This window comes from Narcine bancroftii, unplaced genomic scaffold (genome assembly GCF_036971445.1).
Source record: "Narcine bancroftii isolate sNarBan1 unplaced genomic scaffold, sNarBan1.hap1 Scaffold_289, whole genome shotgun sequence".
NCBI lineage: Eukaryota > Metazoa > Chordata > Chondrichthyes > Torpediniformes > Narcinidae > Narcine > Narcine bancroftii.
Genome location: NW_027212024.1, coordinates 2,866 through 30,620, shown reverse-complemented (window position 1 = coordinate 30,620; position 27,755 = coordinate 2,866). Strand labels below are relative to the sequence as shown.

Genomic DNA, 27,755 nt, shown 5'->3' with positions numbered 1-27,755 from the left:
AATATAAAGGTAGAATATTATCGGACCACTCACCCCTGATATTGACAATAGAGCTAGAGGACATCCCTCCAAGAATGTATAGATGGAGATTAAACTACATGCTACTTAAAAGGCAGGATTTTAGAGAATTCATTGAAAGACAAATTAAAATGTACTTTGAAATAAATACGGAATCAGTGAAAGATAAGTTTATACTATGGGATGCAATGAAAGCGTTCATCAGAGGGCAAATAATAAGTTATGTAACCAAGATGAAGAAGGACTACAACAGGAAACAGAGCAGTTGGAAAGGGAAATAGTAAATATAGAAAAAGAATTAGCAATGAAGGAAGACTAAAAGAAGAGAATTGGCAGATAAAAAAATAAAATATGAAACACTACAAACATATAAGGTGGAGAAGAACATAATGAAGACAAAACAGAAATATTATGAACTAGGTGAAAAAACGCACAAAATTCTAGCATGGCAGCTTAAGACAGAACAAGCTAAGAAAATGGTATTGGCATCAAGGAAAAAAGACAAACAAATCACATATAATCCAATGGAGATTAATGAAAACTTCAGAGAATTCTATGAACAATTATACCAAACTGAAAATGAACGGAAAGAAGACAAAATAGATGAATTTTTAACTAAAATTGAACTACCAAAATTACAAATAGAGGAACAAAATAAATTAACAGAACCATTTGAAATAGTAGAAATACAAGAGATAATAAAAAAAACTACCGAATAATAAAACACCAGGAGAGGATGGATTCCCAATAGAATTCTATAAAACATTTAAAGATTTATTAATTCCTCCCCTCCTGGAAGTAATAATCCAGATTGACAAAACACAAATCTTACCAGATTCATGCAAAACAGCAATAATTACAGTAATACTAAAGACAGGGAAAGATCCACTTGCACCAGCGTCATATAGACCAATATCATTACTTAACACAGATTATAAGATAATAGCTAAACTATTAACAAACAGATTAGCAGATTATGTATCTAAAATGGTAAATCTAGACCAAACTGGATTTATTAAAAAAAGATGGACAACAGACAATATTTGTAAATTTATTAACTTAATTCATGCAGTAGAAGGGCGAAAAGCGCCAACAGTAGCAGTTGCTTTAGACGCAGAGAAGGCCTTTGACAGAGTAGAATGGAATTATTTATTCAAAGTATTGCAAAAATTCAGTTTATCAGAGAAGTATATTAATTGGATTAAAGCATTATATAAGCGGCCATTGGCAAAAGTGACAGTAAATGGATATATATCAAAGCAATTTAATTTAAGCAGATCAACAAGGCAGGGATGCCCACTATTGCCCTTATTGTTCGCGTTGGCCATAGAACCTCTAGCAGAACTGATAAGAACAGAAAATAAAATAAAAGGGATAAAAATAAAAGACAAGGAATATAAAATCAGTTTATTTGCAGATGACATTATAGTATATTTAACAGAACCAGAAATATAAATAAAAGAATTACATAAGAAATTGAAGGAATATGGAGAAGTGTCGGGATACAAGATTAATGCAAATAAAAGTGAAGCAATGCCAATGAATAATGCGGATTTCTCAAAATTTAGATGGCAAATGCAAACAATAAGATACCTAGGTATACAAATAAATAATAACCTCGGCCATCTATATAAACTCAATTATTATCCACTAATGAAAAAATTACAGGACGATTTAGAGCATTGGAAAGATTTACCACTAACACTAATAGGAAGGATAAACTGTATTAAAATGAACATTTTCCCAAGGATACAATACCTATTTTAGGCATTGCCAATACACTTGACAGAGAAATTCTTCAAGGAGTTAAAGAAAATAATAAGGAAATTTTTATGGAAAGGGGGGAAACCGAGGATAACACTAGATAAATTAACAGAATGGTATAAACAAGGAGGCTTACAACTGCCAAACTTTAAAAATTATTATAGAGCCGCACAATTAAGATACCTATCGGATTTTTATCAAACAAGGGAAAAGCCAGATTGGACTAGATTAGAACTAGATAAAATAGGGGAGAAGATACATGAACATATATTATATAAATGGGATGAAAAATTGGTTCAACGTAGGAGTTCTCCAGTATTACATCATCTGCTCAATATTTGGAAGAAGATTCATGTAGAAAGGAATAAAACAAATTACCAATTACCAAAACTAATACTGACGCAAAATCAGTTAATCCCTTTTACAATGGATAACCTTTCCTTTAGAGAATGGGAGAAAAAAGGGATCAAAAGAATAGAAAATTGTTTTTCTGGAAATAAATTACTATCCTTTGAACAAATGAAGGATAAATATAATATAACTCAAGATACAGTGTTGGCATACTACCAACTGAGATCCTACTTGAAGGACAAATTGGGATGCAGTCTGAGGTTACCAGAGGGAAGTAATTTTGAATATGTGATTACAGATACAATGATAATCAAAAAATTTATAACAAATATGTATATTAAACTGCAAGAAAAGGAGAATGAGGAAACAAATAGTAAAACTAAACAAAAATGGGAACAAGATTTAAACATAAAGATAAATAAGGAAACATGGGAGAAGTTATGCTCTGGAACTATGAGAAATACAATAAACACGAGGTTATGTATGATACAATATAACTGGATACACAGGCTATACATTACACCTCAAAAGTTAAATAAATGGGACCCAACAGTATCTGACAGATGTTTTTGTTGTAAAAAAGAAATGGGAACAACAATTCATGCAATCTGGACGTGTGAGAAAGTGGAAAAATTTTGGGAAGATCTAAGCCAGATATTAAATAAAATCATAAAAAGCAATGTACCAAAAAACCCAGAGATCTTCCTCCTAAGTAACAAAAAACAAAGAATTTGGACTTGATTTGGATGGTGCACAAAAAAGATTTGTTAGGATAGCCCTAGCTGTAGCAAAAAAATATATTATGTCAACTTGGAAATTAGAAGATAACGAGAATACAACAATGGTATATAGAAATGAATAAATGTAATCCATTAGAAAAAATAACATATAATTTAAGAAAAAATATTGAAATATTTGAACAAATATGGGAGCCATACATGAAACACAATAGAGAAAACCTACCGGGGACATCTACCACCTAAAATAACGAAAGGAGAAGGAAATGAAAAGAATTGACTCAGTGGAATTTCTTGTTTATTTTTATTGGATGACAACATTGTTTGACTGGTTTAATGTATCTTAGATTCTGTACTTTAAATGAATGGGGGGAGGTAGGGAGGGTGGGATGGGAGGAGGGAGGGTGGGGAGAAAATGACACTGTATATATTTGAAAAGGAAAATGTATGTATCTTGGTCAATGTGGTTTATGGTGTGAAAAATAAAAAATTAAAAATATATATCTTGGGTAAGCAAACGTCTTTTAGATGATCCCATTGATGTGGAATATTCTCCTCATTCACAGGCATAGTCTTCTGAGTATATACACTTGGAAGATCGCAAACTTCATTGCTAACCAATCCAGCAATCTGTTAACCTGAAACTATATTAGTTTCAATGTTCCTTTCATTATCCATGGTCTTCAACCAGATCTGTGATCTTTTACCATGACGATTAAGTTTGTTCATCAATTCAACAGTACAAAATGATGTGGTACTTCCTGGATCAAGAAGTGTGTAGGTCTTCAGTATGAAGCTTCCTTGTTCAGCTTTAACCTGCACAGGAACTATTGAGAGAGCTTTGACACCGGCCCCAGTAAAACTGTTTGTCTGAACGGAAGGTGAAGCATCCTCTCTGAATGTGTCTTTAGTCTTGGATTCAGATTGTTTGACATCCTTCTCAACTTTACTTCATTGAGTTTGCAGTAACTTGGGATGTTTTAAACTGCATAAATCACAACTGAGTCACTTGTTACAGGTTTACTGATGTGGCCTTTACACAAGCAGCCAAAACATATTCCATTCTTCTTTCAAAAGGTTAATTTCTCATCATGTGACTTTTTCTCCAATCGTGAACATTTTTCAAAAGCATGTTGTTCTTTACAATGCAAACAGCTTCCCAGAACTGTCTGATCTTCTTTCTCCTTTGTTTCCTTATTCTTTCTTGTGCTCTATCTGACTCAGCAGTAACAAAGGTCCTTCCCTTTGGTGTCTGTTGACACAATGATTTAGATTCTTTATGTCCTTAGGAACTATTGAAGTGTCCTTAATATTTCCAAATACTGGTCCAGTGTTAACATGCACACTCCATTCCAAGAACTGTACAACATTCTCAAAAGTGACATCCCTTCCGGGTAGAATCTTAATCTCTGCAATTTTGGTTCTCCACAAATCCTTATAAGGCAATTTATTGACAATAATCGACAAAGTAGCAAGCAAACTCAGCTCCTGCAAATCTCCACCACTTCCCATTTTTTTTTACAGCATCCTCTCAGAAAGAGGGCGTGTGCTTGTAAAGCCTTTGCATCCTCTGATTTGATTGCTGGCCGAGAAAGAACCTTGTCTCTGTGGCCCTTGCGATTTTATGCTCTTTGTCATAATGATGATACAATAATTCTTTTGCTATTTTAAAACTTTGGTCTGGATCCATCTAGTGGCAACTTTTCACAAAGAACTTCACCTGCTCTCCAGTTTACTGCTCCGGGTAATACAGTCGATCTTTGGCATTTTTAGTATTACTTTCAATGTGACGTTCAAAGGATTTCATGAACATCAGATATTGTAATGGTCTCCACTAAAAATGGGAATTTCCTTCTTGGGTAAACTGTATGAACCTCGTTGCTGCGCTGACATAGCAGAAATTTCATTTTGTTTCGTTATGAATGATAATGTTTTGTCCACCATGGCTTGAGACTGGTTGTCTTGTTAAGGAGCATATGGATCTTGAACTGGTGCCATAGGTGTTGGACCATTATATGTAAGTGATGGCATTGGGGGAGATCTTTAACATCGCAGGTTCTTCAGCAACATGTGGTTGAGATGTCAATTGTTGAGTATGATCAACTCGCATGGTTGAGTCTGGTTGAAATGCTCTTCTTTCAGGAAGATTCATAAATTGTGCACTGGGTAAAGATAAAATGTCGCTGACCCTTTCCACAGGGTTGCTCATTGAGATTCGAGCCCTAGCAGCTCCACCCGTGGTTCCTTGCTCGAGTATACTTGTTCCTCATGGCTGCATTTCCCAGTGACCTGCTGGTGGCTCCTTGGGTACTTCAGGCTGGTTGATAGACCTTGCAGAAGCCTGACCTAATGCTTTTACTCTGGCCATCTTCATCGCACCTTGTTCTTCCAGCTCTAATCTTTTCTCTCCTCAGTAATCTTTTTTGTTCTTCTTGATGAATCTTCATTTCAGCCTCTTGATGCTGATTCTTCATTTCAGCTTCTTGTCTAAAGCGTGACCTTTCTCCAACCACTCATGTTGTGCACAGACAGTAGCCAAGTCTTCTTGTGCCTTAGCATGCATAGCCGATATGCTTGAAGCATGCAAAGGTGTATTCACTCGAGATGTCTTTGAAGATCTTCCTATACCATAATCGTGGAAACACTATCATCAGGATTCACATCTGAACATTCTGATACTGCTGACTGAGTCTCTATCTTCAGTATTTCGCTCAGTACTGCAGCAGTAGGGTTTTGCAACGTACATTCATGTGCTCCAGTTCCACTAATCTCTAAACCAGCCATTGAGGTCTGCAGTGCCTTAATGGAGTCTTCTTCCTGCTTGGTAGCTGAAGCCACTTCTTCTCTGGTCACTGACTCCAACCTTCCACCAAGCCTTATCCATCCGCCTTCTTGGCTCAACTCATGATCAGTCAGCTCTGTGAGAGGAGCTGTTTGCTCGAGGTCTCTAGCCCGAAGAGACAACTTTTCCTCCATCTTTAACTCTTAACACTGCAGGCTGTCTTCTCCTGGCTTGTTCTTGGCGCTGTAAGCAAATTTTTATTTTGCATGGTCCCTTTAAGAGTATTTCATCATTCTGTGTTCTATAGATTGGCTGTGATATCAGTTGTTTATAAAACACAGAATCTGGGCTTCCTGCCAATTTGCCTGCGGGTAGAGTGGTATCTTATGTTATAATAACATTTCTGGCTCTATGTTCTTTTCAAGGTTACAGGTGCCTGAAGTCAGGCAGACATGGTCTAACTACAATTCCAGAGATGTTCTCATAGAAGTTTCCAGAATTTTCTAACAGACTTTCTTTAAATCTTACCTTCTTTCTTCCAACCAAATTCACAATTTTATAAAACACATTTCTTTGAATAAATTATAGGTGACACATATTTATCCTGCTCCTTTCTCATTTCTTGCAGAAACTCCATTCATTGATGCTCTACATCTTCCGTACTAGTGTCCCCTTCCGATGTATTTTGGCCAGTTCATCTTGTAGGTGACACTTCCCAGTTTCTAATATTTCCCAGTCTCAAAACACGTCACCTTCCAAGAGAAGTGAGCCTCGATATTCTGAATTGGATCTTATTCATCCAAATAAATCAAACTTCCTAATTGCAGCTGTAAATAGCTTTAATTTTCTGTTGATAAAAACGAATAAACATTTTCATAGCTTCGCACTTCTAAATGATGAATAAAACAAAGCATATTGTAAATGATAATGATACTCAACTTCAAACAAATATAAACGAGTTTAATAAATGATTAAATGATTTAATAAATGATTCCATGGTCATTCCAAGAATGAGAAGAGAACTCCCGGTCCACTCGGATATTAACATCATAGTAACTATGGCATCTCTACAAAACAATTAATCCTTAAAGGGAAAGTCATAAAATAACCACCAATCATAAACACAAGGTTTTAACCTCTACACCCCCGACAGGGTTGAAAGTCTATTGGGACCATGGTCATGCAACCTCAAACTAAAAGGCCAGTGGCCAAGGAAACAAATCATCTAAAGCCTGGAAACCAGATCCTTGAAAGTGGGAGGAGGGAACTAGTGGAGTTGTTCAAGTGAACTAGCGTGGACTCGAAGGGGCAATGTGCAATGTGCCCTGTTTCTGCGCTGTAAACTGTTATATTGTCTGACGGACTTGACGTGAGTTACGTGGGGGTTTTATTTTGGGAATTTTGGCCATTTTTTTGGGCATTTCAGCTTGGATTGTAATGGTCTAGGTTTCCCCCCCACAAACATAGTATAATAATTTGTTGTTTATATAGAGATGCCATTATTCCACATAAAATTTGAAGCTGTAATGGAGAAGCTCCTGAGCGCCAGGAGCCTTGAAGTCGACCCACGCCATCTGGAAGCACAGGCACGCTTCGAAATCTGGAAGCACACGGTCAAAGCGATCATCGAGGCACACGGCGACAACATCCTAGACTCTGACAGGAAAAGGCTCATCAAGCTTTCCAGGCCCTGGAATGATTTAAGATTCACAGTAAAAACGCACCGAAATGCTGGAGGAACTCAGCCGGTCCCGAAAATGACCATAGGAGGTAAAGATATATTGCCAATGGCTTGGGCCTGAGCCCCATCCTCAAGGAATAAGCAAAGAGCAAGAAGGTGTCAGAATAAAGACTGAAGAATGGCTGGGGGAGCAGTCCAGACCAACAAAAGGTGTTAATTGGATATGATATGAGGAGAGGTGAGAATTGATTTTGGCTCCGTGAAAGGAGACAGAGGGAAAAGGGAAGAGAGAGAGAGCTGGGTGAAAAGCGACAGTGGAGGAGGAGGAAGGGGTTGGTTTAACAGAAGCTGGAGAAGTCATTGTTACCACCATCCAGCTGGAGAGTGCCCAGGAGGAAAATGAGGCATTGTTCCTCCAATTTGCGGGTGATCTCAGTCTGGCCGTGTATGTGGACGGATGTGCTGTCACGGGAATGGGGCAGGTGTTTGAAATGGGGTGGCCACCGGGAGATCCACGCTGTAGCAGTGGATGGAGCCAAGGTGCTCGATGAAGCGAGCTCCCAGTCTGCGCTCGGTCTCTCTGATGCAGAGGAGACCACAGCCCAGGCCATTGGATGCAGTCGATGACCTCCGCAGATCCACAAGTGAGGTGTTGCTTCTGCTGGAAGGACTGTTTGGGGGCAAGGGAGGAGGTGTGGGTGCAAATGTGGCACCTCCTACAGTCACAGGGGGTTGGTATCAAGGGGAAGGGGGGTCACCATGCACTTCACCTTCAAGTTTTACCTTCCAAAATGCATCACCTCACACTTATCAGGATGGAACTCCATCTGCCACTGTTCTGCCCAACTCTGCATCCTGTTGAAATCTCCGACAACTTTCGATGCTATCCCACGATGCCTCCAACCTTCCTGGTCGTCTGCAATCGTGTTAGCCATTTCAGCCCGGGGAAAGAAGCCTCTGGATGTCCACAGGATTAATGCCTCCTCAAGGAGAAAAAGCCAAATTCACTCAATCTCTCTTCACGAAGCATGCTCTCTAATCCAGGTGGCATCCAGCTGGTAAAATGGGCTGGACAATAGCCGATGGAATTTAATGCAGACAAGTGTGAGGTGTTGCATTTTAGAAGGTCAAGCCAAGAAAGGACGTCCACGGTGAACAGTCAGACACTGAGGAATGTGGAGAAACAGAGGGATCTGGGAATAGATACAAAATCCCTGAAAGTGGCGTCACAGGTGGACAGGGTTGTAAAGAGAGCTTATGACACATTGGCATTTCATAAATCATAAACTTGTTCCACATTCCCACCACTAGAAGGTGGTTTCACACTGAGATCCCAGTTAACTGGCGTGTCAATAACCCGTGTTTAAAGCCAAGCCAGGAAAAGCCAGTCCAGTTACTGGAGCCGATGAAAAACTGGGTGGGTAGGTACTGGGATGAACATGATCCCCCCCCCCCCTCCCCACTATGTTAGTCATGTTTACACATCTAAGTTAAATGGTAAAAAAAATACCGGCTTTCAGGGGCAATCAGAAAGATTTACACCCTTAACCTATGTCCTCTGATTTCCCCACCCTCAGGGGGAAAAAGCCGACCTACATTCACTCTGTCTGTCCCCCTCATAATTTTAAATACCTCGATCAAATCTCCTCTCATTCTTCTATACTCCAGAGAATAAAGTCCCAACCTGTTTAAAGTTTCCCTGTAACTCAGTTCCTGAAGTCCGGGCAACATCCTAGTAAATCTGCTCTAAACTCTTTCTACCTTATTGAGATCTTTCCTCCACCAAGCAATGTTCAAAATTTTTTCTTTTGAACTGTTTATTCTTAATGCAGGTGTGTTGGTTAAGTATTGTAAGAGTCTCAAACAATCGGAAAATACATTTATCCAGCATCTACCAATCTCTTAGGTGCTGGATACTATTCACTGCATAACAGATACCCAGGAGTGGGTCACAGGCTGGGGTCTGATCCAAGGGTTCGTGGGGTTTATATATAGAATAACAGATACCTGGGAGTGGGTTACAAGCTGGGGTTTGATCTGGGGGGTGCAGGGGATTTATATATGGAATAACAGAACCCCAGGAGTGGGTCAGAGGCTGGGATCTGATTCAGGGGTGGGGGGGGGGGGTTTATATATGGAATAACAGATCCCTGGGAGTGGGTCACAGGCTGGGGTCTGATCTGGGGGTTCAGGGGATTTATGTAGAATAACAGCTCCCCAGGAGTGGGTCAGCCTGGGATCTGATCTGGGGGTTTTGGGGTTTAGATATAGAATAACAGATCACCGGGAGTGAGTCACAGGCTGGGATCTGATCTGGGGTTTGGGGGGTTTATATATATAACAGATCCCTGGGAGTGAGCCACAGGCTGGGATCTGATCCAGGGGTTCGGTGGGGGGGGGGGTGTTATATATAAAATAACAGAACCCCGGGAGTGGGTCACAAGTGGGGGGGGGTGTTATATATAAAATAACAGAACCCCGGGAGTGGGGTATGATCCAGGGGTTCAGGAGGTTTATATATGAAATACAGATCCCTGGGAGTGGGTCACAGTCTGGGGTCTGATCTGGGGCTTTGGGATTTATATATAGAATAACAGATCTCCAGGAGTGGGTCACAGACTGGGGTCTGATCCAGGGGATTGGTGGGGGGGGGGGGGAGGCTGGTTTATACATTAAAATTCTAGATATCCAGAATTCCAGCAACACAGTTTCAAGTAACCAGAAAACACACATTCAGCATCTATCAATCTCCCTGCGTGCTGGATCGAGGGGTTTTACTGAGTTACACACAATTTGCTTTAGCCTAACATAAGGCAGATAGATCCACTATCAGGAGAAAAGTGAGAGAGGAAGATGGTGAGAGGACGAGGGAGATGGAGGAGGGAGATGGTGGGAGAGTGAGGTGGTGGGAGGGAGGAGGGAGACAGAGGGAGGAGTGGATGGATGAGAGAGAGGGAGGAGGGAGATTGAGTGAGAGAAGAGTGGATGGATAAGAGAGGAATGGAGGGAGGAGGAAGATGGAGTGAGAGGAATGAATGAGAGAGGGAGGGAGGGAGGGATGAAGGCAGGTAGGATGAGAGATGGAGGAAGGTGAGTAAGGGAGATGAAGGGAGGGAGGGAGGAGTAGGGAGGAGGCCTGGTTATATGGGAGGGGCCTCCGTGGGTTAGCGGCCGAGCTGATTGGTCAGCTTGTGCCAGCGTTCGATTCGCTCTCCCGCCCTCTGTAGACATTCCAGCCAATGGCAAGCGGCCTGGCCGCAAGAGCTCGCCCCTAGCGTCACCCCACCTGGAGGGGGGAGGATAGAGGAGTGAGGGGGAAGGGGAAGGTAGGAGAGGGGTATGAAGACAGAGAATTAGTGTGGGAGGGAGATGTTCAAACACTCCCTCCCCCTCCCTCCCCTCCCACTCCCTCCCCCTCCCGCTCCCTCCCCCTCCCTCACTCCCCATCCTCTCCCCCTCACTTCTTGCCCCTCCCTCTCTTCCTCCTCTCTTGACCCCTCTCTCTCTCCCTCCCCCCTCACCCCACTCACCAATGAAGTCATTTGACCTCCCAAGGTCATAGTCCCAGACGGTGACCTCCAGCGATTTGCTGCCATAGGATTCCTGGTCAAGGTCATAGAGGAATTCCTGAGGATGGGCAGGGGTCAGTCAGGGTGAAAGGTCTTGGCCCAGACCGTTGTACCCTCCTCTCTCCCCTTCTCATCGTCTGCCCTAAATCGGGGTTCAGTCATCCCTACCTCCCTCCCTGACCCTCGCTCTCTCCTTCCCTCCATCCCTACTTTCCTCTCCCTATCGCCCTCCCCTCTACCTACCTCTGTCCCTGTCCCTTCCTACCTCCCTCCATCCTGTCTCCCTCTCCCTCTCTCCTCCCAACCTTCCTGCCCCCTCCATGCTTCCCTTCCCTTTCCCTACCTACCTCCCTCCCTTCTTCCCCCCTCTGGCTCCTGATCTCCTCCACACCTCCCTCCCTACCTCTTCCTCCCCTCCCTCCCTACCTCTTCCTCCCCTCTCCACCTCCTTCCCTACCACTTTCACATCCTATTATCCTCCCTCTATCCCACTACTCTTCCCCCCCTCCCTACCTCATTGTACTCTGGATTGAGAGTCCTCCTCTTCACCACTGTCTTATTCTTCGATTTCTTCCCTCCATCTGGTTTTAGATACCTGACCCAGGAGCCAATCACAGCATAAGGCAAGGCAGGGAGCCAATCACAGTGAGGTAATATAGGGAGTCAATCACAATGAGGCAGGCTGGGGACCAATCATAGTGAGGCAGGACTAGGGATCCAATCACAGAGAGACAGGGGTGGGAGCCAATCACTGTGAGTCAGGGTCAGAGACCCAATCAAAGTGTGGGGAGGCCAGGAGCTAATCACAGTGAGGCAGGGCCAGGAGCTCAGCAGAATCCCAAAAAGGGTGAGTATACACAGACCCCATTCTGCATGGGAGGAGGAATGAGGAAAATGTTAGGAGAGGAGTGGAAGATTGAAGAGGGCAGGGGAAGAATGAAGAGGGGAAGATTGAAGAGGGGAAGAGTGAGGTGGGGAGGGGAGCAGGGGAGGAGTGAGGTGGGGATGGGAGCAGGGGAGGAGTGAGGTGGGGATGGGAGCAGGGGAGGAGTGACGAGGGGAGGGGGAGTAGGGGAAGAGTGAGGAGGGGAGGAGTGGGAGGAGGGAAGACCCCATTTGAACTACCCCGCACACCAACACCTCCCATGGCCTCACTCACATCTTGACATAGGGGTCAGAGAAGCCATTGGCGTCCATGGCGGCGAGATGAGCACAGCGGAGGATGGAGACAGTGAGCTCGCCGGTCGAGGGAGAGAACCTCAGGCCCAGCAGGATGCGTCCCCTCTCCTCCAAGTCCATTACCTCAGGCTGGGGGTGGGGGAGGAGGAGGGTGAAGAGAGAGTCTGGTAAGTGTACAGATATCCCCCTGAGAGAAGGGGACAGAGAGGTATTGGTCAGAGAGAGAGAAAGCTTGTGTTGATACTGTGAGAACACTTACCTCTCTGAGGTAGAAGGCGATTCCTCTGTGAGCTTGTGTGATCAATCTCGGCGACGGTGGCTGTGGAGAGATGGGGAAAAGGTGGACAGGGTGCTGATCTTCCCCTCTCACATTGTTCTTGCAGAAGGCAGGGTTGTCAACACAGCTGTGGGTGTGAGAGGAAGGGGTGTAGGGGACCGGAGTGGGTTACAGAGACAGGGAGGGGTGTTGGGGACTGCAGGGGGTTACAGAGACAGGGAGGGGTGGAGGGGACCGGAGGGGGATGGGTGGGTTAAAGAGATAGAGAAGGGTGTAGGGGACTGGAGAGGGTTACAGAGACAGGGAGGGGTTTAGGGGACCAAAGATGGTTACAGAGATGGGAAGGAGTGTAGGGGATAGAGGGGGTTACAGAGACAGGAAGGGGTGTAAGGGAATGGAGGGGGGTGTTACAGAGACTGGGTGGAGTGTAGGGGACCGGAGGGGGCTACAGAGACAGGGAGGGATGTAGGGGACAGGAGTGGGTTACAGAGACAGGGAGGAATGGGTGCTTGGCAAGATGGCGTAGTGGGAAGATGTGTGGTTCCACTTTCCCGCAGTTAGACTTCTAAATACCCAACTTTAAAATTTGTAAAAGTGGTTAAAAATAATACTTATAACTTTACAATATTGGAAGATTGCAATCGCTGCAAACGTGAAAAAATCTAAAGCTCAATTGCAAAAGAATTTACCTTTCAAAAGTGTTGAAGAACTGAAGCCTACTTACCGAGTTGAAGCCACGGAGTCATTGACTGGTGCCCCCAAGACTCAGAGGACTCCTGCTCGGTTAAGTATTATGCTGGCGCCGATCATGCAATCGCAAGATGACATCTGCTTAGTGACTGGCTTGGCTGGCCCTGACTCGCGCTCCCGTGAGTCCAGGGGCGCGGGTGGATTGGCCAAACAAAGATAGACCCACGAGACCGCAATACTGCCTGGCGGTCCAGGAGCACGCAATGTAGCATTGGAAGATGCACCTGCGCAGTCGATGACTTTGCCGGGCATGCGCGGTCCATCATGGGTCTGGGAACTACTGGACAAGGTGTGGGCTGTGGGGGAACCTGAATGGTGGTGGGCTGTGGGGGAACCCGAATGGTGGTGGGCTGATGAGTTAGGCACGCTGTCATTGGGCATCCAGACCCGCAGCCGCACTGAAAGTGGACCTAGGATGTTAGAGGAGGAATAAAGATCAACATTTCAGGAACTTACACAGGAAGAAATGGGGACTGAGACCAGAGAAGATAGGCCTCAAAGGGAGGTGATGGAACCTGGACTGGATTCTGTGTTCACAATTTTGGAAGGGATTGCTCATCAAATGGAAAATATGTCAATACAGATGTCTACTCAGATGACTCAAGGATTTATGGAAGTGAAAACTAAAATGACTACTATATGTGAAGAAAATGACTTGTATGAAGCAAGATATTAATGTAGTTAAAAGTGATGTTAGTAGATGTATAAAATCAGTGGACACTGTAAAAGATAATTTAAAAAAGATTGAAGAAGCTTTTTTTGAATGTAAGAACCAAGTGGAGCATAATAGAGAAAAAATGGAAAAGGTGAAGGATTCATTCGTGGATTGGGGGATCCAGAAGAAGGAATTATTGAAGAAGATTGATTCATTAGAAAATCAGAGTCGAAGAAATAACGTGAAAATAGTAGGTCTTCCAGAGGTTCTGATCCGGTAAAGTTTTTAAAAAAATGGATTCCTGAAGTATTGGGCAAGGAATTTTTTCCGGATGGTCTGGAGTTAGATTGAGCACATAGAGCACTAAAGAAGAAAACATTTCCAGGCCAACCACCACGAGCAGTTTTGATTCGTTGTTTGAAATACCAGGATAGGGAAATGATATTACGAATGGCGGTGCAGAAAGCATGACAGAATCAGACTCCAATGATGGTCCAGAATAATAGGGTGTTTTTTTATGCGGATTTGAGTCAAGACATTATTAAAAGGCGCTGAGAATTTAATTCAGCTAAAGAAGTTTTGTGGCGAAAAGGATATAAGTTTGCCTTTCGTTATCCGGCCGTGTTGAAGGTTTTTTATGGGAACTTTCAATCTCAATTCTTTGAAAATGATCGTGATGCATTAATCTTTGCTAATTCATTGCCAGATTTACGAGGAAATGGTCGATCATCACCATTGTCACCTAAGAGGAGGGTAAATGGGAACGGAAATGGGAAGAATGGAAATCATGGAAAGATTGGGAAAAAAGTTGAATTGACACAAAGTCTTTTTGATATTGAAGATCCGGGACAATCATTGGGACTGGAATTATTGGGTTGATTATTTTTGTTTCAGTACTTTGTGAAAGTCTGACGGTGGGTTGGGGGGGGGGGGTGGTTGGATGACACTGAGACCTTCAGTCATCTGCACTAGTGGGTTTTATTTATCAAACCCAGATTTTTAGGGGGCTACTACTTTTTTTAGTAGTTTGTCTTGCGGATTTTTAGGTTTTTTTGAATATTTACATAGGTTGGTGGGGGGAGGTTAGAATATTAATCGAATTAGAAGGGGAGCATTATTTTATAGTAGTGGGATATATTAGATTAAGAAATGTCTAATTTGAATTTTGCAATTTTTAATGTTCAGGGTTTAAATAACCAAATTAAGTGTAAATGAGTTCTAGTTTATATAAGAAAAATGAAAGTTGATATTGCTTTTTTGCAAGAAACACACTTGACTGAAAAAGAACATTTGAAATTGAAGAGAGATTGGGTTGGACATGTACTTTCTTCTTCTTTTAATTCTAAAGCAAAGGGTGTAGCGAGTTTAATTCATAAAAAAATACCGTTTGAATTGGAATCTTTGAAGGAAATGTGGGGAGGATTTTGATGGTCAATTGTAAAATTTTTGCAGAATTGTGGACTTTGTTAAATATTTATGCACCTAATGTAGATGATGAACAGTTTATGTCAGAGGCTTTTTTTACTGCTTAATCAGGCCAATAATAATATTTTGGTTGGGGGAGATTTAACTGTGTATTGGTTCCTTTATTGGATAGACCTCTGAAAAGTATAAGGAAATCAAAGGTGTCAACACAAATAGGAGCTTTGATGAAGGATTTGAATTTGGTTGATGTTTGGAGGAGAGTAAACCCAATAGAGAAAGACTTTTCCTTTTATTCCTCTAGACATGATTCTTTTTCTAGAATAGTTTATTTTTGTTCAGCATATCTGCAAGGTAGAGTATTACAGGTTGAGTATAAAAGTCGGGTTATATCGGATCATTCTATGTTATTTTTTTCCTGTGTAGGTTCAGAAGTGGTACAATCGTCTTATAGATGGAGGTTTAATACAATGTTATTGAAGAAACCAGAGTTTATTACTTCTGTTAAGGAGCAGATTACTTTGTATTTGGCTGAGAATATTAATTCAGTACATAGTAATTTTGTATTGTGGGATGCTTTGAAAGTATATTTGAAAGTACACTACGAAAGTTAAAAAGCAATATGTGGTGGAAAGCTTAATGTTAGAGAAACAAATTGCTGAATTTGAAAAGGAATTTCAGAAAGATGTTACAGAAGATTAAAAAAAAGCTGCTTTAATGAAGTTGAAATTATGATATAATACTTTACAAACTTATCAGTATGAGCATGTACTTTATCGATTTAAACAACGTTATTATGAACTGGGTGAGCGAGCTCATAAGGTTTTAGCATGGCAATTAAAAACGGAACAGACATCATGAATTATTAATGCTGTGAAAAAGAATTCAATAGTTACCTATAAACCTCAGGAAATTAATGATCAGTTTTATTCATTTTATCAAAAATTATATACTTCTGAGGGAAAGCAGGACTGGTTCTATCAAATCCTGGGTTAAGGTATAAATTAAATTTACCTGTTTTAGGAGAGGATGAGGTTAAAGAATTGGAAGCTCCATTTACGGATTTTGAGATTAAAAAGGCGATACAAGAGATGCCAAATGGAAAATCGCCAGGAGATGATGGATTTTCTGTTGAATTTTGTAAAGTATTTTATGAAGATTTATCGTCTATTTTTGGAGATGTGTTGCAGCAAGTCACAGAGGAGCAGTTGTTACCGGAATCTTGTTCAAGTGCTATAATTACTGTGATTCCTAAGAAAGATAGGACCCATTGAAAGTATCTTCATAGAGACCTATTTCTTTAATAAACGTATATTATAAAATTATAGCAAAAGTGTTAGCGAATAGACTTGCCAAATATTTACCTCAGTTGATACATATAGATCAAACAGGTTTTATTAAAAATAGAAATGCGTCTGATAATATTCTGAGATTGATAACATTAGTCAGTGCATTTATACAGCAACCCAACTATCCAATGGTGGTTGCGCTGGATGCAGAAAAAACCTTTGATAGGGTTGAGTGGAATTTTTTGTTTAAGGTGTTAGAGAAGTTTAATTTTGGCTCTTATTTTATAGGCTGGGTTAAGGCATATACAAACCCAACTTCTAGGGTGGTGATAAATGGTCAAATTTCCTTATAATTTAATTTAATGTGTTCAACTCAACAAGGTTGTCCATTGTTACCAGCCTTATTTGCATTGGCGATTGAACCATTAGCTCAGACAATAAGACAGAATGATAAGATTAAAGGAACGAAAATTGGGGGGTATGAATATAAGATTAATTTATTTGCAGATGATGTGACAGAACTGGAAGAGTCTTTGAAATATTTACAAGATTGTTTGTTAAAATTTGGAGAGGTATCTGGATATAATGTAAATTGGGATAAGAGTGAAATATTGCCAGTTGGGGATGGAGATTATTCAGAATATAAAAGTATTATAAAATTGAAGTGGTCAAATAGAATTAAATATTTGGGAGTGGTAGTAAATGCAGACTACCAGTCTTTATATAAACTGAATTATGTCCCTTTATTAAAAAGGATTAAAATGGATTTGATTAAATGAAAAGATTTGCCGTTAACATTAATTGGTCAGGGGGGCGTGGCAAGATGGTGTAGAGTCTAGATCTGTAATCTCGACCTCTCTGGCCGGACTTTTAAGTACCCGTTTTTTAACCCTTTGTTTTCAAGTTTAAACTTCTTAAATTTTAGTTTAAAGTATTAAGGAACTATTATGGCCATTAATGGTAAAAATATTAAACCTCAAGTGCAGAAGAAGTTACATTTTTGAAGTATTGAAGATTTGGGGCCTAAACAACCTGCTACAGCTTCAGGATTAATTTCTTCAGTGCTAAACTACAAAGACTGCCTGTGGGAGCTGAAAAAAAGTGTACTATTCACCAAGTGAAGGATAGCACTGGAATTACCCATTCTCTGGAGGAAGGTGCGTGTTCCCAAGAAGTGGATCCCAATTCTGGTAGCCTGCTGATTTTAACGGAGGGAGCACGCAGCAAGACGACTCCATTGTCCGAAATGCATCAGGAAGCATTTCAACCTGAAGATATCGCTTTCCTCCGTGATTTTTTTAAAAAACAGCGAGCTGCGGGGGAGACCAGCACTGACCCCCAGAGGAAGTTGGGGTGCCGTCGCTGGGAGTCCAGACCCAGTAAAACCGTTAAAATGTCTTTTGTTGAGTTGCAGCAGGAGCTGCAGTTACCTGGTTCTGCCACTACGTTAGAGAAAGCAGGGCTGAACTTTCCTGAACTACAATGTAAGCAGTTAAATGCTGTCATCCAGCCTATAATGAATGAGCTGGCTCAAAGGATAAGTTCAGAATTGAATACAGTTAAAGCACGTGTAGAAGCATCTTGTGAAGATTTTTAAAAATTTCAGTCTGCTTTTTAGGAATGTCAACAAGTGGCTTCTAATACAGAAAAAGTGTTGAAGGTTGAAAAATCCGTTATAGAATTGCGAGAACATGAGGAGTTAGAGAGGAAAATAGACTATTTGGAGAATCAAAGTAGATGGAATAATGTGAAAATTTTTGGTTTGCCAGAAGGTATGGAAAGACAAGATGGAAGGACAATGGGAATGGAAAGAGTCCAACTTCTTTAGAAATGGGATCTCCAAGTTTGGAAGCTCTTGGATGAATAGCAGAATCTTCTTATTCTTATTTTACTTTTTACATTATGATATTTTGAGATTATTTTTTTGTTCAGCTGGGGAGGAAGAGATTTGTTCTAGGTTCTATTAGTCATCAGCCACTGGTGGGTGATCCACACCCAAATTTTGTTTAGGGATTACTACCCTTTGGTAGTTTTTTTTTGGGGGGGGGGGGTTTGTTAATTATTTTTTAATTTTTTTATTTTCATTTTATCTAGCTTTTAATTTGTGATTTTTTTCTTCTATTGGAGGGCCGATATACAATGATTTGAGTTTTCATATAAAGATGTTATTGGTCTTTAGTAATATTAGTAGATATGTTAAAGTTGAGGTTTGCTACTTTTAATGTTCGAGGTTTAAACAGTTCGATTAAGCATAACGATGAGGGACAGCTATGGTATTGATAAGAATTCTTTGTTTCTTTATTTTTAAATTTGATCTTTGGTAAAATGTGTGTTTGGTAGCGATATGATTTTACCTGAAATGACTAAATTTGAGACTTTTCTTATGAAGGTACCAGAGAAGGGTTATATTTTATTCATGTATTAAACATTATAGGATGGTATGGATAAAAAGGGTTGGGATAAATCCAAATCTGTATATGATTAAAATACCTTTAGATCTGATAGTATCTTTATTGGGCAGTTTGCAGCCTCTGAAAGGTTTGGGATTAGATACATTTCAACTTACTTTTGTATATCTAGCATTATTTGTAGTGAAAAAATATATTGTTAGTATGTGGAAAGATACAAATATCATTGATATTAATAGATGACATAATGAGATAACATACTGTTTAATAATGGAAAAAAATTACATATGTTTCACGTGATAACTATAGCTTTTTTTATTAGTAAATGGTTGTTATATTCAGAATATTTACATTTTGATTTATGTTGATTAGATTTTAATATGTATGTTTAATTTTTCCTTAATTTTTTTTCCTTTCTTTACAACTCTCCTTAGGAGAGCTGGATGAAGGGGGGAGGGTTTTTTTTTCATTTTTTTCTTTTTTTTTCTATAAAATATAATGTTCATGTTTTTGGTTTATTGTTGTATATGTTATTTACTATCTGTATTTTGACATAATAAATAGTTTAAAAAAACATTAATTGGTCGAGTAAATTGTGTTAAAATGAATATTTTTCCTCAAATTCTATATTTGTTTCGGTCTATACCATGTTTACTTTCAAAGGGTTTATTCAGGACCTGAATAGGGCAGTACAGGAATTTTTATGGAAAGGAAAATTATCCTGAGTAGCTTTATATAAACATGTGAAAATCTGCTTTAGGTGGATTGAAGTTACCTCACTTTCAAAATTGTTATGATGCAGCTCAGTTGAAATTTGTTAGCTGATTGATGGATGTGGATGAATCTCCGAGTTGGGCAAAGGTGGAAATGACTTGTATATCTGAAGTTGAGATACATCAGTTTATATTTAAATGGAATATGGATTTATTGCGGGAATGTAATATGCCGGTATTAAAACATTTGTGAAGGATATGGGTTAAAAGAAACAGGGTTTTAGGATCAAAAAGTAAATTATCAATTCAAACCCCATTACATCATAATCAGCTTATTCCTTTTTCAATGCTTAATAATCATTTAAAGAGATGGAATTCTCAGGGCATAAAGATAATTCAGGACTGTTTTGAGAAGGCCAATTTCTTTCTTTTATTCAATTGAGGGAGAAATTTCATATATCTGTAAATTCTTTATTTGTGTATTAGCAACTCAGAGCTTTGATAAAAGATAATTATGGTAAAGAGATGAATTTACCCATGTTGATGAAATTTGAGTCTTTGATTTCTTCTGTACCTAAGAAAGGTTATGTACCAATATGTACCAATTATTACAGGATAGTATGGATAAACTGGAATGAGAAAAATCGAGGCTTAAATGGGAAAGTGATTTAACCTATATTTTTCCAGAAGATAATTTGGAAGTTATGCGTTCTGATAGTGTAACTAAAGTGACGACTGTTCATTATGGAATGGTTAATTATAATATTTTACATCAATTATATTTGACTCCAGAGAAATTGAAAAAATATGGATTTAGTAATTTGGATTCTTGTTTTCTATGTGGACTACATATTGGAACTTTTTTTACATGCTGTTTGGTCTTGTCTTAAAGTACAACCATTTTGGGAAGGAATTAGATTGGTTTTGGAAAAATTGTTTAAGATTAAATTACCATTAGACCCATCAATCTTTTTGTTGGGTTATATGGTTTCTTTGAAAGGACTAGGGTTTGATAAATTTCATATTGCTTTTGTGTGTCTAGTGTTATCTGTAGCATGAAAATGTGTAGCTAGTACTTGGAAGGATAATGTGGAGGTTAATATAACACACTGGCATAATGAGCTGAGAAATTGTATTATTATGGAAAAAATTACGTAATCTGCAGGATAATGATTAGTTTTTTGTTAAAATGTGGTCTTCTTATTTGGAGTATATAAATTTCAAAATACTTTGAAATATTCTTTATAGTCACTGTATTATCTTTATATTTGGCTCCCCTTAAGGGGGCTGGCTGAAGGGGTGGGAGGGGTTTTCATTAAAAAAAATTCTGTTATGTTTGATTTTAAGTTGTTTAAATTTTAAATAAAGTTTAAAAAAAAAAGAGACAGGGAGTGGTGTAGGGGACCGGAGGGGGTTACAGAGACAGTGAGGGATGTCGGTGTCCAGAGGGGTTACTGAGACAGGCAGGGATGTAGTGGACCAGAGGGGATTACAGAGACAGTGAGGGGTGTCAGGGGACCGGAGAGGGTTACAGAGACAGTGAGGGATGTCGATGTCCAGAGGAGGTTACTGAGACAGGCAGGGATGTAGTGGACCAGAGGGGATTACAGAGACAGTGAGGGGTGTCAGGGGACCAGAGAGGGTTACAGAGACAGGGAGGGGTGGAGGGGACCGGAGCAGGTTACAGAGACAGAGAGGGATGTTGGGGACTAGAGGGGGTTTCAGAGATGGGAGGGGTGTAGGGGACCGGAGGGGGTTACAGGATCAGGGAGGGGTGTAGGGGACCAGAGAGGGTTATAGAGACTGGGAGGGATGTAGGGGAACGGAGGGGGTTACAGAGACAGGGAGGGGTATAGGGGACTGGAAGGGGTTACAGAGACAGGGGTGGGTGTTGGGGACCGAGGGGGTTACAGGGACAGGTAGGGGTGTTGGGGACCAGAGGGGGTTACAGAGATAGGGAGGGGTGTAGGGAACCGGAGTGGGTTACAGAGATAGGGAGGGGTCTAGGGGACTGGAGGGGGGTATAGAGACAGAGAGGGGTGTAGGGCATCAGAGAGGGTTACAGAGGCATGGAGGGCTATAGGGGACTGGAGGGGGTTAGATTGACAGGGAGGGTTGTCGGGATCCAGAGGGCAGGTGGCAGGGTTGGGTCTGGGGAAGGGAGGAGATGGAACTCCTCACCGGCACTGACTCCAGGACGATGTTGAAACGTTTGGGTTGGTTGGCAGTGAGTTTACGGAGTGCCACTCTGGTCTCTCCGATGAAGTCATTGTGACCCACACGATCCTCATCACAGACCGATATCCTTGGGGATTAGGCAGAGATCAGGGGGTGCTGGTCACACACCACTGGATAGATACTCCCACTCCTGTGTACCCTTCCCTCAGAATCCCCAAGGTCTCCCTTTTCCACTGGGGGTCTTCGTTCTCTCTCCTCAGGGTTTGCCCACTCTGTTTGGGGGTATTCATTTCACCCTGATGGGTTATCCCTCTCCACCCCCACCCCCCAACCCCCATTGGCCCTCTGTCAGCAACCCTGGATTTGCCCACTTGCCTGAGAGTTTTGCGAACCACATCATCTTCAGTGACTCCATGGTAAGTGAGAGTCTCATTCCAACACGGATTCAGAGTGTTCCTCATGGTTTTCGTCTTCAGCTTGTTACCCTGTGGATAACAACATTGGTGGGTATGGTATGTATGTGATAGAACAGAGGCGAGAGAGCTTCACTCTGTGTCCCACCCTGGGAGTGTGTGACGGGACGGGGGAGAAGGAGCTTTACTCTGCATCCCACCACGATAGTGTGTGATGGGACGGGGGGAGAGGGGGCTCACTCCCTGTCCCACCCTGTGAGTGTGTGACAGGTCAATGGAGAGGGGGCTTCATTCTGTGTCCCACCCTGGGAGTGTGTGACAGGTCGGTGGAGAGGGGGCTTCACTCTCTTTCCCACCCTTGGGAGTGTGTGACAGGACGGGAGAGAGGGGGCTTCACTCTATGTCCTACCCCGGGAGTGTGTGACACATCAGTGGAGAGGGGGCTTCACTCTCTTTCCCACCCTTGGGAGTGTGTGACAGGACGGGAGAGAGGGGGCTTCACTCTATGTCCTACCCCGGGAGTGTGTGACACATCAGTGGAGAGGGGGCTTCACTCTGTGTCCCACCCCGGGGAGTGTGTGACTTTCTCTAGCACTCTCTCTTCTCCCCCCCTCCAACTCCCTCCCTTCTCCACCCTCCCCCATTCTTCCCCCCCACTCCTCTCCCAGGTACCTTGCAGGCTCCCGGGAGCAGATAAATCTTCACATAGGGGTCTGACAGTCCATTCAAGTCCATTGGCCTCAATCCCTGCCAGTCAGGAGAGAGAAGTCAGAATGCAGCAAATGAGCAAAAGGGGGCGGGACTGTGAGCTTGACAGTGAGGGAGCAGAGGCAGAGAGAGAAAGTGAGGGGGAGGGGAAATAAGTGAGGGGGAGAGGGGGAACAGTGAGGATAAGAGAGTGAGGGAGGATAGTGAGAAGCGACAATGAGGGGAGGACGGAGTGAGTGAATATGTTACTGGTGTTACAGGGAATTCCTCCCAACTCTGCACCTCTCCACACTTCCCACCCCCAATATTCCCAAACTCCAGTATCCCCTGAGCACTCTCCCTACCCTTGTGTTGACCCGGTGGATGATGCACAAACCCCTGACCTCCTTGTCCATCCTAACTTGGCCCAGTGGATCATACTCAACCCCCAGATCCCTTACCCCACCCTACCATGCCTTGGTGGATCCTACACAACACCTAGACCTCCCTTGTCCACCCTACCTTGGCTCAGTGGATCGTACACGACCCCTGGACCCTCCTTTCCCAACCTACCTTGGCCCAGTAGATGACACCCAGACCCCACTTCCCCATAGTACCTTGGTGGATCATATGTGACCCCTGGACCCCACTTGCCAACTCAACCTTGGCTTAGTGGTTTGTATACGACCCCCGGACCCCAACTGCCCACCCTACCTTGGCTGGGTGGATCGTACAGCATCCCCAGACCCCCCTTGGCTCACCCTACCTTAGCCCGGTGGATTGTACACTGCAGGTCGTTCTCTTGAGATTTGTAGAGGAGCTCAAATTCCAGGCTTCCCAATGTCACTGGGGGAAGAAGGGAGAGGGAGTCAGGGTGGAGTGTGGGGTAGGGACTGAATGATGGAGGGGATGGAGTGATGGAGGGGACAGAGTGATGGATGAGACAGTGATGGAGTGATGGATGGGAGAGTGTTGGAGGGGAGGGGATGGTGTAATGGAGGAAAAGAAGTGATGGAGGGAAGGGGATGGAGTGATGGAGAATATGGTGATGGAGGGGGGGATGGGAGGAGATGAGGGTGGAGGGGATGAAGGAGGATGGGATGGGGTGGAGGGGATGAGGGAGGAGGGTAGAGAGGTAGGAGGTGGGAGGTGGGTGGAGGGGAGGAGGATGGAGGGGATGAGGGAGGAGGGTAGAGGGTGATAAGGGTAGGAGAGGGTGATTAGGGTGGAGGGGAGGAGCATGGGGGATGAGGGTGATGAGGGTGGGGGTGAAGGTGGAGGGGAGGGAGGAGGATATGAGGGAGGAGGGTATGAGGGAGGAGTGGAGGGGAGGGTTATGAAGGTATGATGGAGGGGAGGTGATGAAGCTAGAGGGATGAGGGTAGAGGAGGGTGATGAGGGTAGGAGAGGGTGATGAGGGTGGAGGGAAGGAGGGTGCGGGATGAGAGTGATGAGGGTGGGGGATGAGGGTGATAAGGGTGGAGGGAGACGAGGGTGATCTGTGCTGGTGCCACTCACTTGAATCATCTGAGTCATCGAGTTCGGGCATCAGTTCCCTCTCATCCTCCACTGCCCCCCTCAGCGAGAGTGTCAGTGGATGGGGGGCTCCCATGGGTGCTGACTCAACTGCAGATCCGGATCCAGGTCCAGCTCCAGGAGTGGATCCCGATCCAGATCCGGCTCCAGGAGTTGGGAAGTAGTGGGAGATGTGGGGAATGGGATGGATGGGTCCAGGACTGACGTTGATGGCCATGTGTTCCTGGATGGAGATCGTCTTTCCCCGGCCACATTGTGCCATGGAGTAGATTCAGAGCAGAAACAGAGTGGGAGCTGGAGCAGTACCAGAGTGAATCTGGAGCTGATCGGAGCTGGAATGGGTCCGGAGCTGGAGTGGAACTGGAGTGGATCTGGAGCACAAATGGAACTGAAATGGATCTGGAGGGGAACCGAAGCAGGAATGGAATCGATATGGAGCAGAACGAGAGTGGATCCAGGGCAGAACTGAAATGGATTAGGTATGGAACTGGAGCAGAACACGGCTGGAGTGGATCTGGAGCATGGCTGGAGTGGAGCCAGAGCAGAACGGGTGAAACTGGAGTAGATGTGGAGCAAAACTGAAGCCGGAGGAAACCAGAGTGAAACTGGAATTGATTTGGAATGGAACTGGAGTGGAACACGAGCTGAATTGGAACTGGAGCCCTAGGGGAACTGAATTGAGCCTTGGTGTATCTGGAGAGTAACAAAGCCAGAACAAAACCAGAAAGATACTGGACTCCAGCTGGGGTAGGAACTAGATCAGGAGAGGATCTGGATTGAGAGGGATGGGACAGGATCCAGAAAAGACTAGAACGGGAGTAGATCTGGAATGGGAATGGAGCCGATGGATCCGGAGTGGACTAGAACCAGATCTGAAACTGGAGCCAAACAAGAGCTGAACTGGAGCAGGAAGGGAGCGGATATGGCTCTGTAGTGAAACCAGAGCAAAGCGGAACTGTATCCAATGCAGAAATGGAGCAGGAGCGAAGCTGGGGTGGAAGTGGAGTGTTTCGAGCCAGGGTTGGACCGGAATGGGAGTACAAGTGGAGCAGGAGTGGATGTGGACTGCAAGCAAATTATATCAGGAGCAAATCCAGAGCCGGTTCAGAGTTGTAGCAGAACCAGAGATGGAAGCCGACTCATATGGACCAGGACACAGTCCAGGAGCAGATCCGTAGCTCATCGGGATCGACGTGGGATAGGGTCGGAGCCAAATGCAGGAAGACCAGAGATGGCGGAATTTAACTAGAGCAGGATCTGGAGCAGGAGAAACTAGATCAGCGGCTGAGAGCAGTTTCAAACTGGACCCACTTTGGAAGGTAGGATCGGAGAAGGGAGACAGGGAATGAATCTGGAGTGAATCCAGAGAGGTGGGAGGAGAGGGGGGTGTAGAGGGTAGGGAGAGAGGGGAGGGAAGAGATAAAGGGGAAGGGGGGAGAGAGGAGTAGAGAAGGGGAGGGAGGAGATAGGGGAGAGGAAATAGAGAGAGGGGAGGTGATAGAGAGAAGGAGGGGGGAAGGGAGTGGGGGGTAGAGAGTAAAGAGGGAACCTGGGGGCCAAACGCAGGCACAGAGGACCAGCCGAGGGAGCGGAGACCGTCGCGGAGAGTTGGGTTGAAGGGCATTTCTGTGCTTGGTAAATTGTTATCCCTTAAATCCTCGTCCCCTCCCCGCTCCCCACTTCTCTCCCACCCCTGCCCCACCGAACTCCCTACCTTCTCCATTCCCTGCTGCCTGTCCCTGCCTCTTGGAGGCTGCATGGTTCCGGGGGGTGGGGGGTACGCGGAGCACTGCAGTGACTGTCGGAGTGTGTGTGGGAGACACTGATGTGATGTGACAGCTCTTTGTGAGAAACATCGGGCCCGGTGGAGGTGGGGGTTGGGATGGGATTCTGGGCGCAGTGCGGGACTCAGAGACCCTCGGCATGTTACCCCCCCCCCAGAGAGAAATCATCGGCTCTTGCCCCTTTCTCACCCCCAACCTCTTCTCTCAAACCCCACCACCCCCATCTCCCCACTCGTTACCCCCTCTCAAACTTCACCACCTCTTTCCCATCTCCCCTCTGTCTTCCCTCCCCTCTCCCCCTCCCTTTCCCTCCTCTCTTCCCTCCCCTCTCCCCCTCCCCTCTCCTCCCTCCCCCTCTCTCCCCATCTCTCCTCCCCCCATTTCTATCCCCTTTCCTTGGAGATGCTTTACCTCCTCTTTCTCCTTTCCTTCTCCTCTTTCCCATTCACCTTTCATCTTTCTCTCCCCACTTTCCCTCCCATGCCTCCCCTTCTCCTCTTTCTCCCCCTTTCCCCTCTCCTCCCCTCCTCTCCCCCTTATCCCCTCACCCCCTCCTGCCACTACCCCTCTCCCTCCTCTTTCTTTCCCCGATTCCTCCTCTCTCCCCTCCCACCCTCTCCCTATATCCTCCCTCTCAATCTCTTGCATTCACCAGATGACAACACAGCTGGCTCTGACACATCGTTCCCTCCCAAAACCATCGCTCCCAGTGACGATGTCTGACAGAGCTCTGAATCCAAACACAGACTCTCTGTATCAGCCACACACAACATCCCCAAGCAACAGGACCACGTCAGACCTGCTGCGTGGTCCCACTTGTCAGAGCAGGAGGGAGGGGGGAAGAGAGAGATAGGGAGGGAGGTGAGAGGGGGATAGAGGAAGGGGGAGAGAGAGGGAGGGAGAGAAAGGAGAGAGGGGAGGGGGATCGAGAGAGGGAGGAAGAGAGGGAGGGAGAGAATGAGTGAGGAAGAGAATAGAGACAGAGGGAGGGGAAAGAATGTGAGGGGAGAATAGAGAGATGGAGGGAGGGGGAGAGGGAGAAGGGGAGAGAGAGGAAGGGAGAGTGAGGGAGGGAGAGAATGTGAGGGGTGTATAGAAATAGGAAAGGAGAGGGGGGAAATAATGTGAGGGGAGGGAGAATAGAGAGGGAAAGTAGAGAAAGGGAGGGGAAAGGAGGGAGAGGAGAGAGAGTGGGGGAGGGAGAGAGAGAGGGAAGGAGAGAGTGAGGGGAAAGAATGTGAGGGGGAGGTATAGAGACAGAGGGAGAGTGGGGGAGGGAGGAGGGAGGGGAAGCAGTGCAGAGAAAGAGAGCCATAATTATATCAATCATCCTTAACCATTGAATAATGTACGTCTGCCCAAAATTCACAGTCACTGCAGATGAACAGGTTATTGGAATGGAAATATGTGCCCAGGTTCACGTTAAATTTATATTGGCCAATAAATACGAGATAGGTTGTCTATACATATTCACGGAGATGGGGGAAGAGAGAGAGGGAGAGGGAAGGGGGAAGAAAGGGCAGGGGGAGTGAGAGAGAGAGCGGGAGGAGAAGATGGCAAGA

General features: G+C 43.9%; 1 protein-coding gene across 2 annotated transcripts; it reads right to left on the bottom strand.

Annotated features, from left to right (window-relative positions):
* Positions 1–10,071: 10,071 nt before the first annotated feature.
* LOC138750882 (double C2-like domain-containing protein alpha) lies at positions 10,072–25,286 on the bottom strand. 2 transcript variants are annotated; one of them, XM_069912994.1, is made up of 10 exons: positions 24,392–25,273; positions 23,640–23,719; positions 22,859–22,933; positions 22,149–22,258; positions 21,777–21,900; positions 12,341–12,400; positions 12,062–12,210; positions 11,416–11,497; positions 10,864–10,960; positions 10,072–10,619 (listed from the first exon to the last, which is right to left on the bottom strand). In XM_069912994.1, exons 1-10 carry the CDS (start codon positions 24,669–24,671, stop codon positions 10,498–10,500), a joined length of 1,179 nt encoding a protein of 392 aa, XP_069769095.1. In that variant the 5' UTR covers positions 24,672–25,273; the 3' UTR covers positions 10,072–10,497. The 2 variants fall into 2 exon arrangements, with proteins under 2 accessions (XP_069769095.1, XP_069769096.1); XM_069912995.1 differs by lacking the exon at positions 10,864–10,960 and having other exon boundaries at positions 10,532–10,619; positions 24,392–25,286.
* Between the last annotated feature and the right edge of the window lie 2,469 nt (positions 25,287–27,755).

What these genes read in the sequence shown, in the direction of transcription:
- LOC138750882 (XM_069912994.1), bottom strand. Translation starts at nt 24,671, where the DNA reads ATGGCACAATGTGGCCGGGGAAAGACGATCTCCATCCAGGAACACATG. An exon ending in GTACAATCCACCGGGCTAAG is followed by an intron (nt 22,934 to 23,639) that starts GTAGGGTGAGCC and finishes CCTGACTGGCAG; the next exon opens with GGATTGAGGCCAATGGACTT. An exon ending in TCAATCCAGAGTACAATGAG is followed by an intron (nt 10,961 to 11,415) that starts GTAGGGAGGGGG and finishes GCCCATCCTCAG; the next exon opens with GAATTCCTCTATGACCTTGA.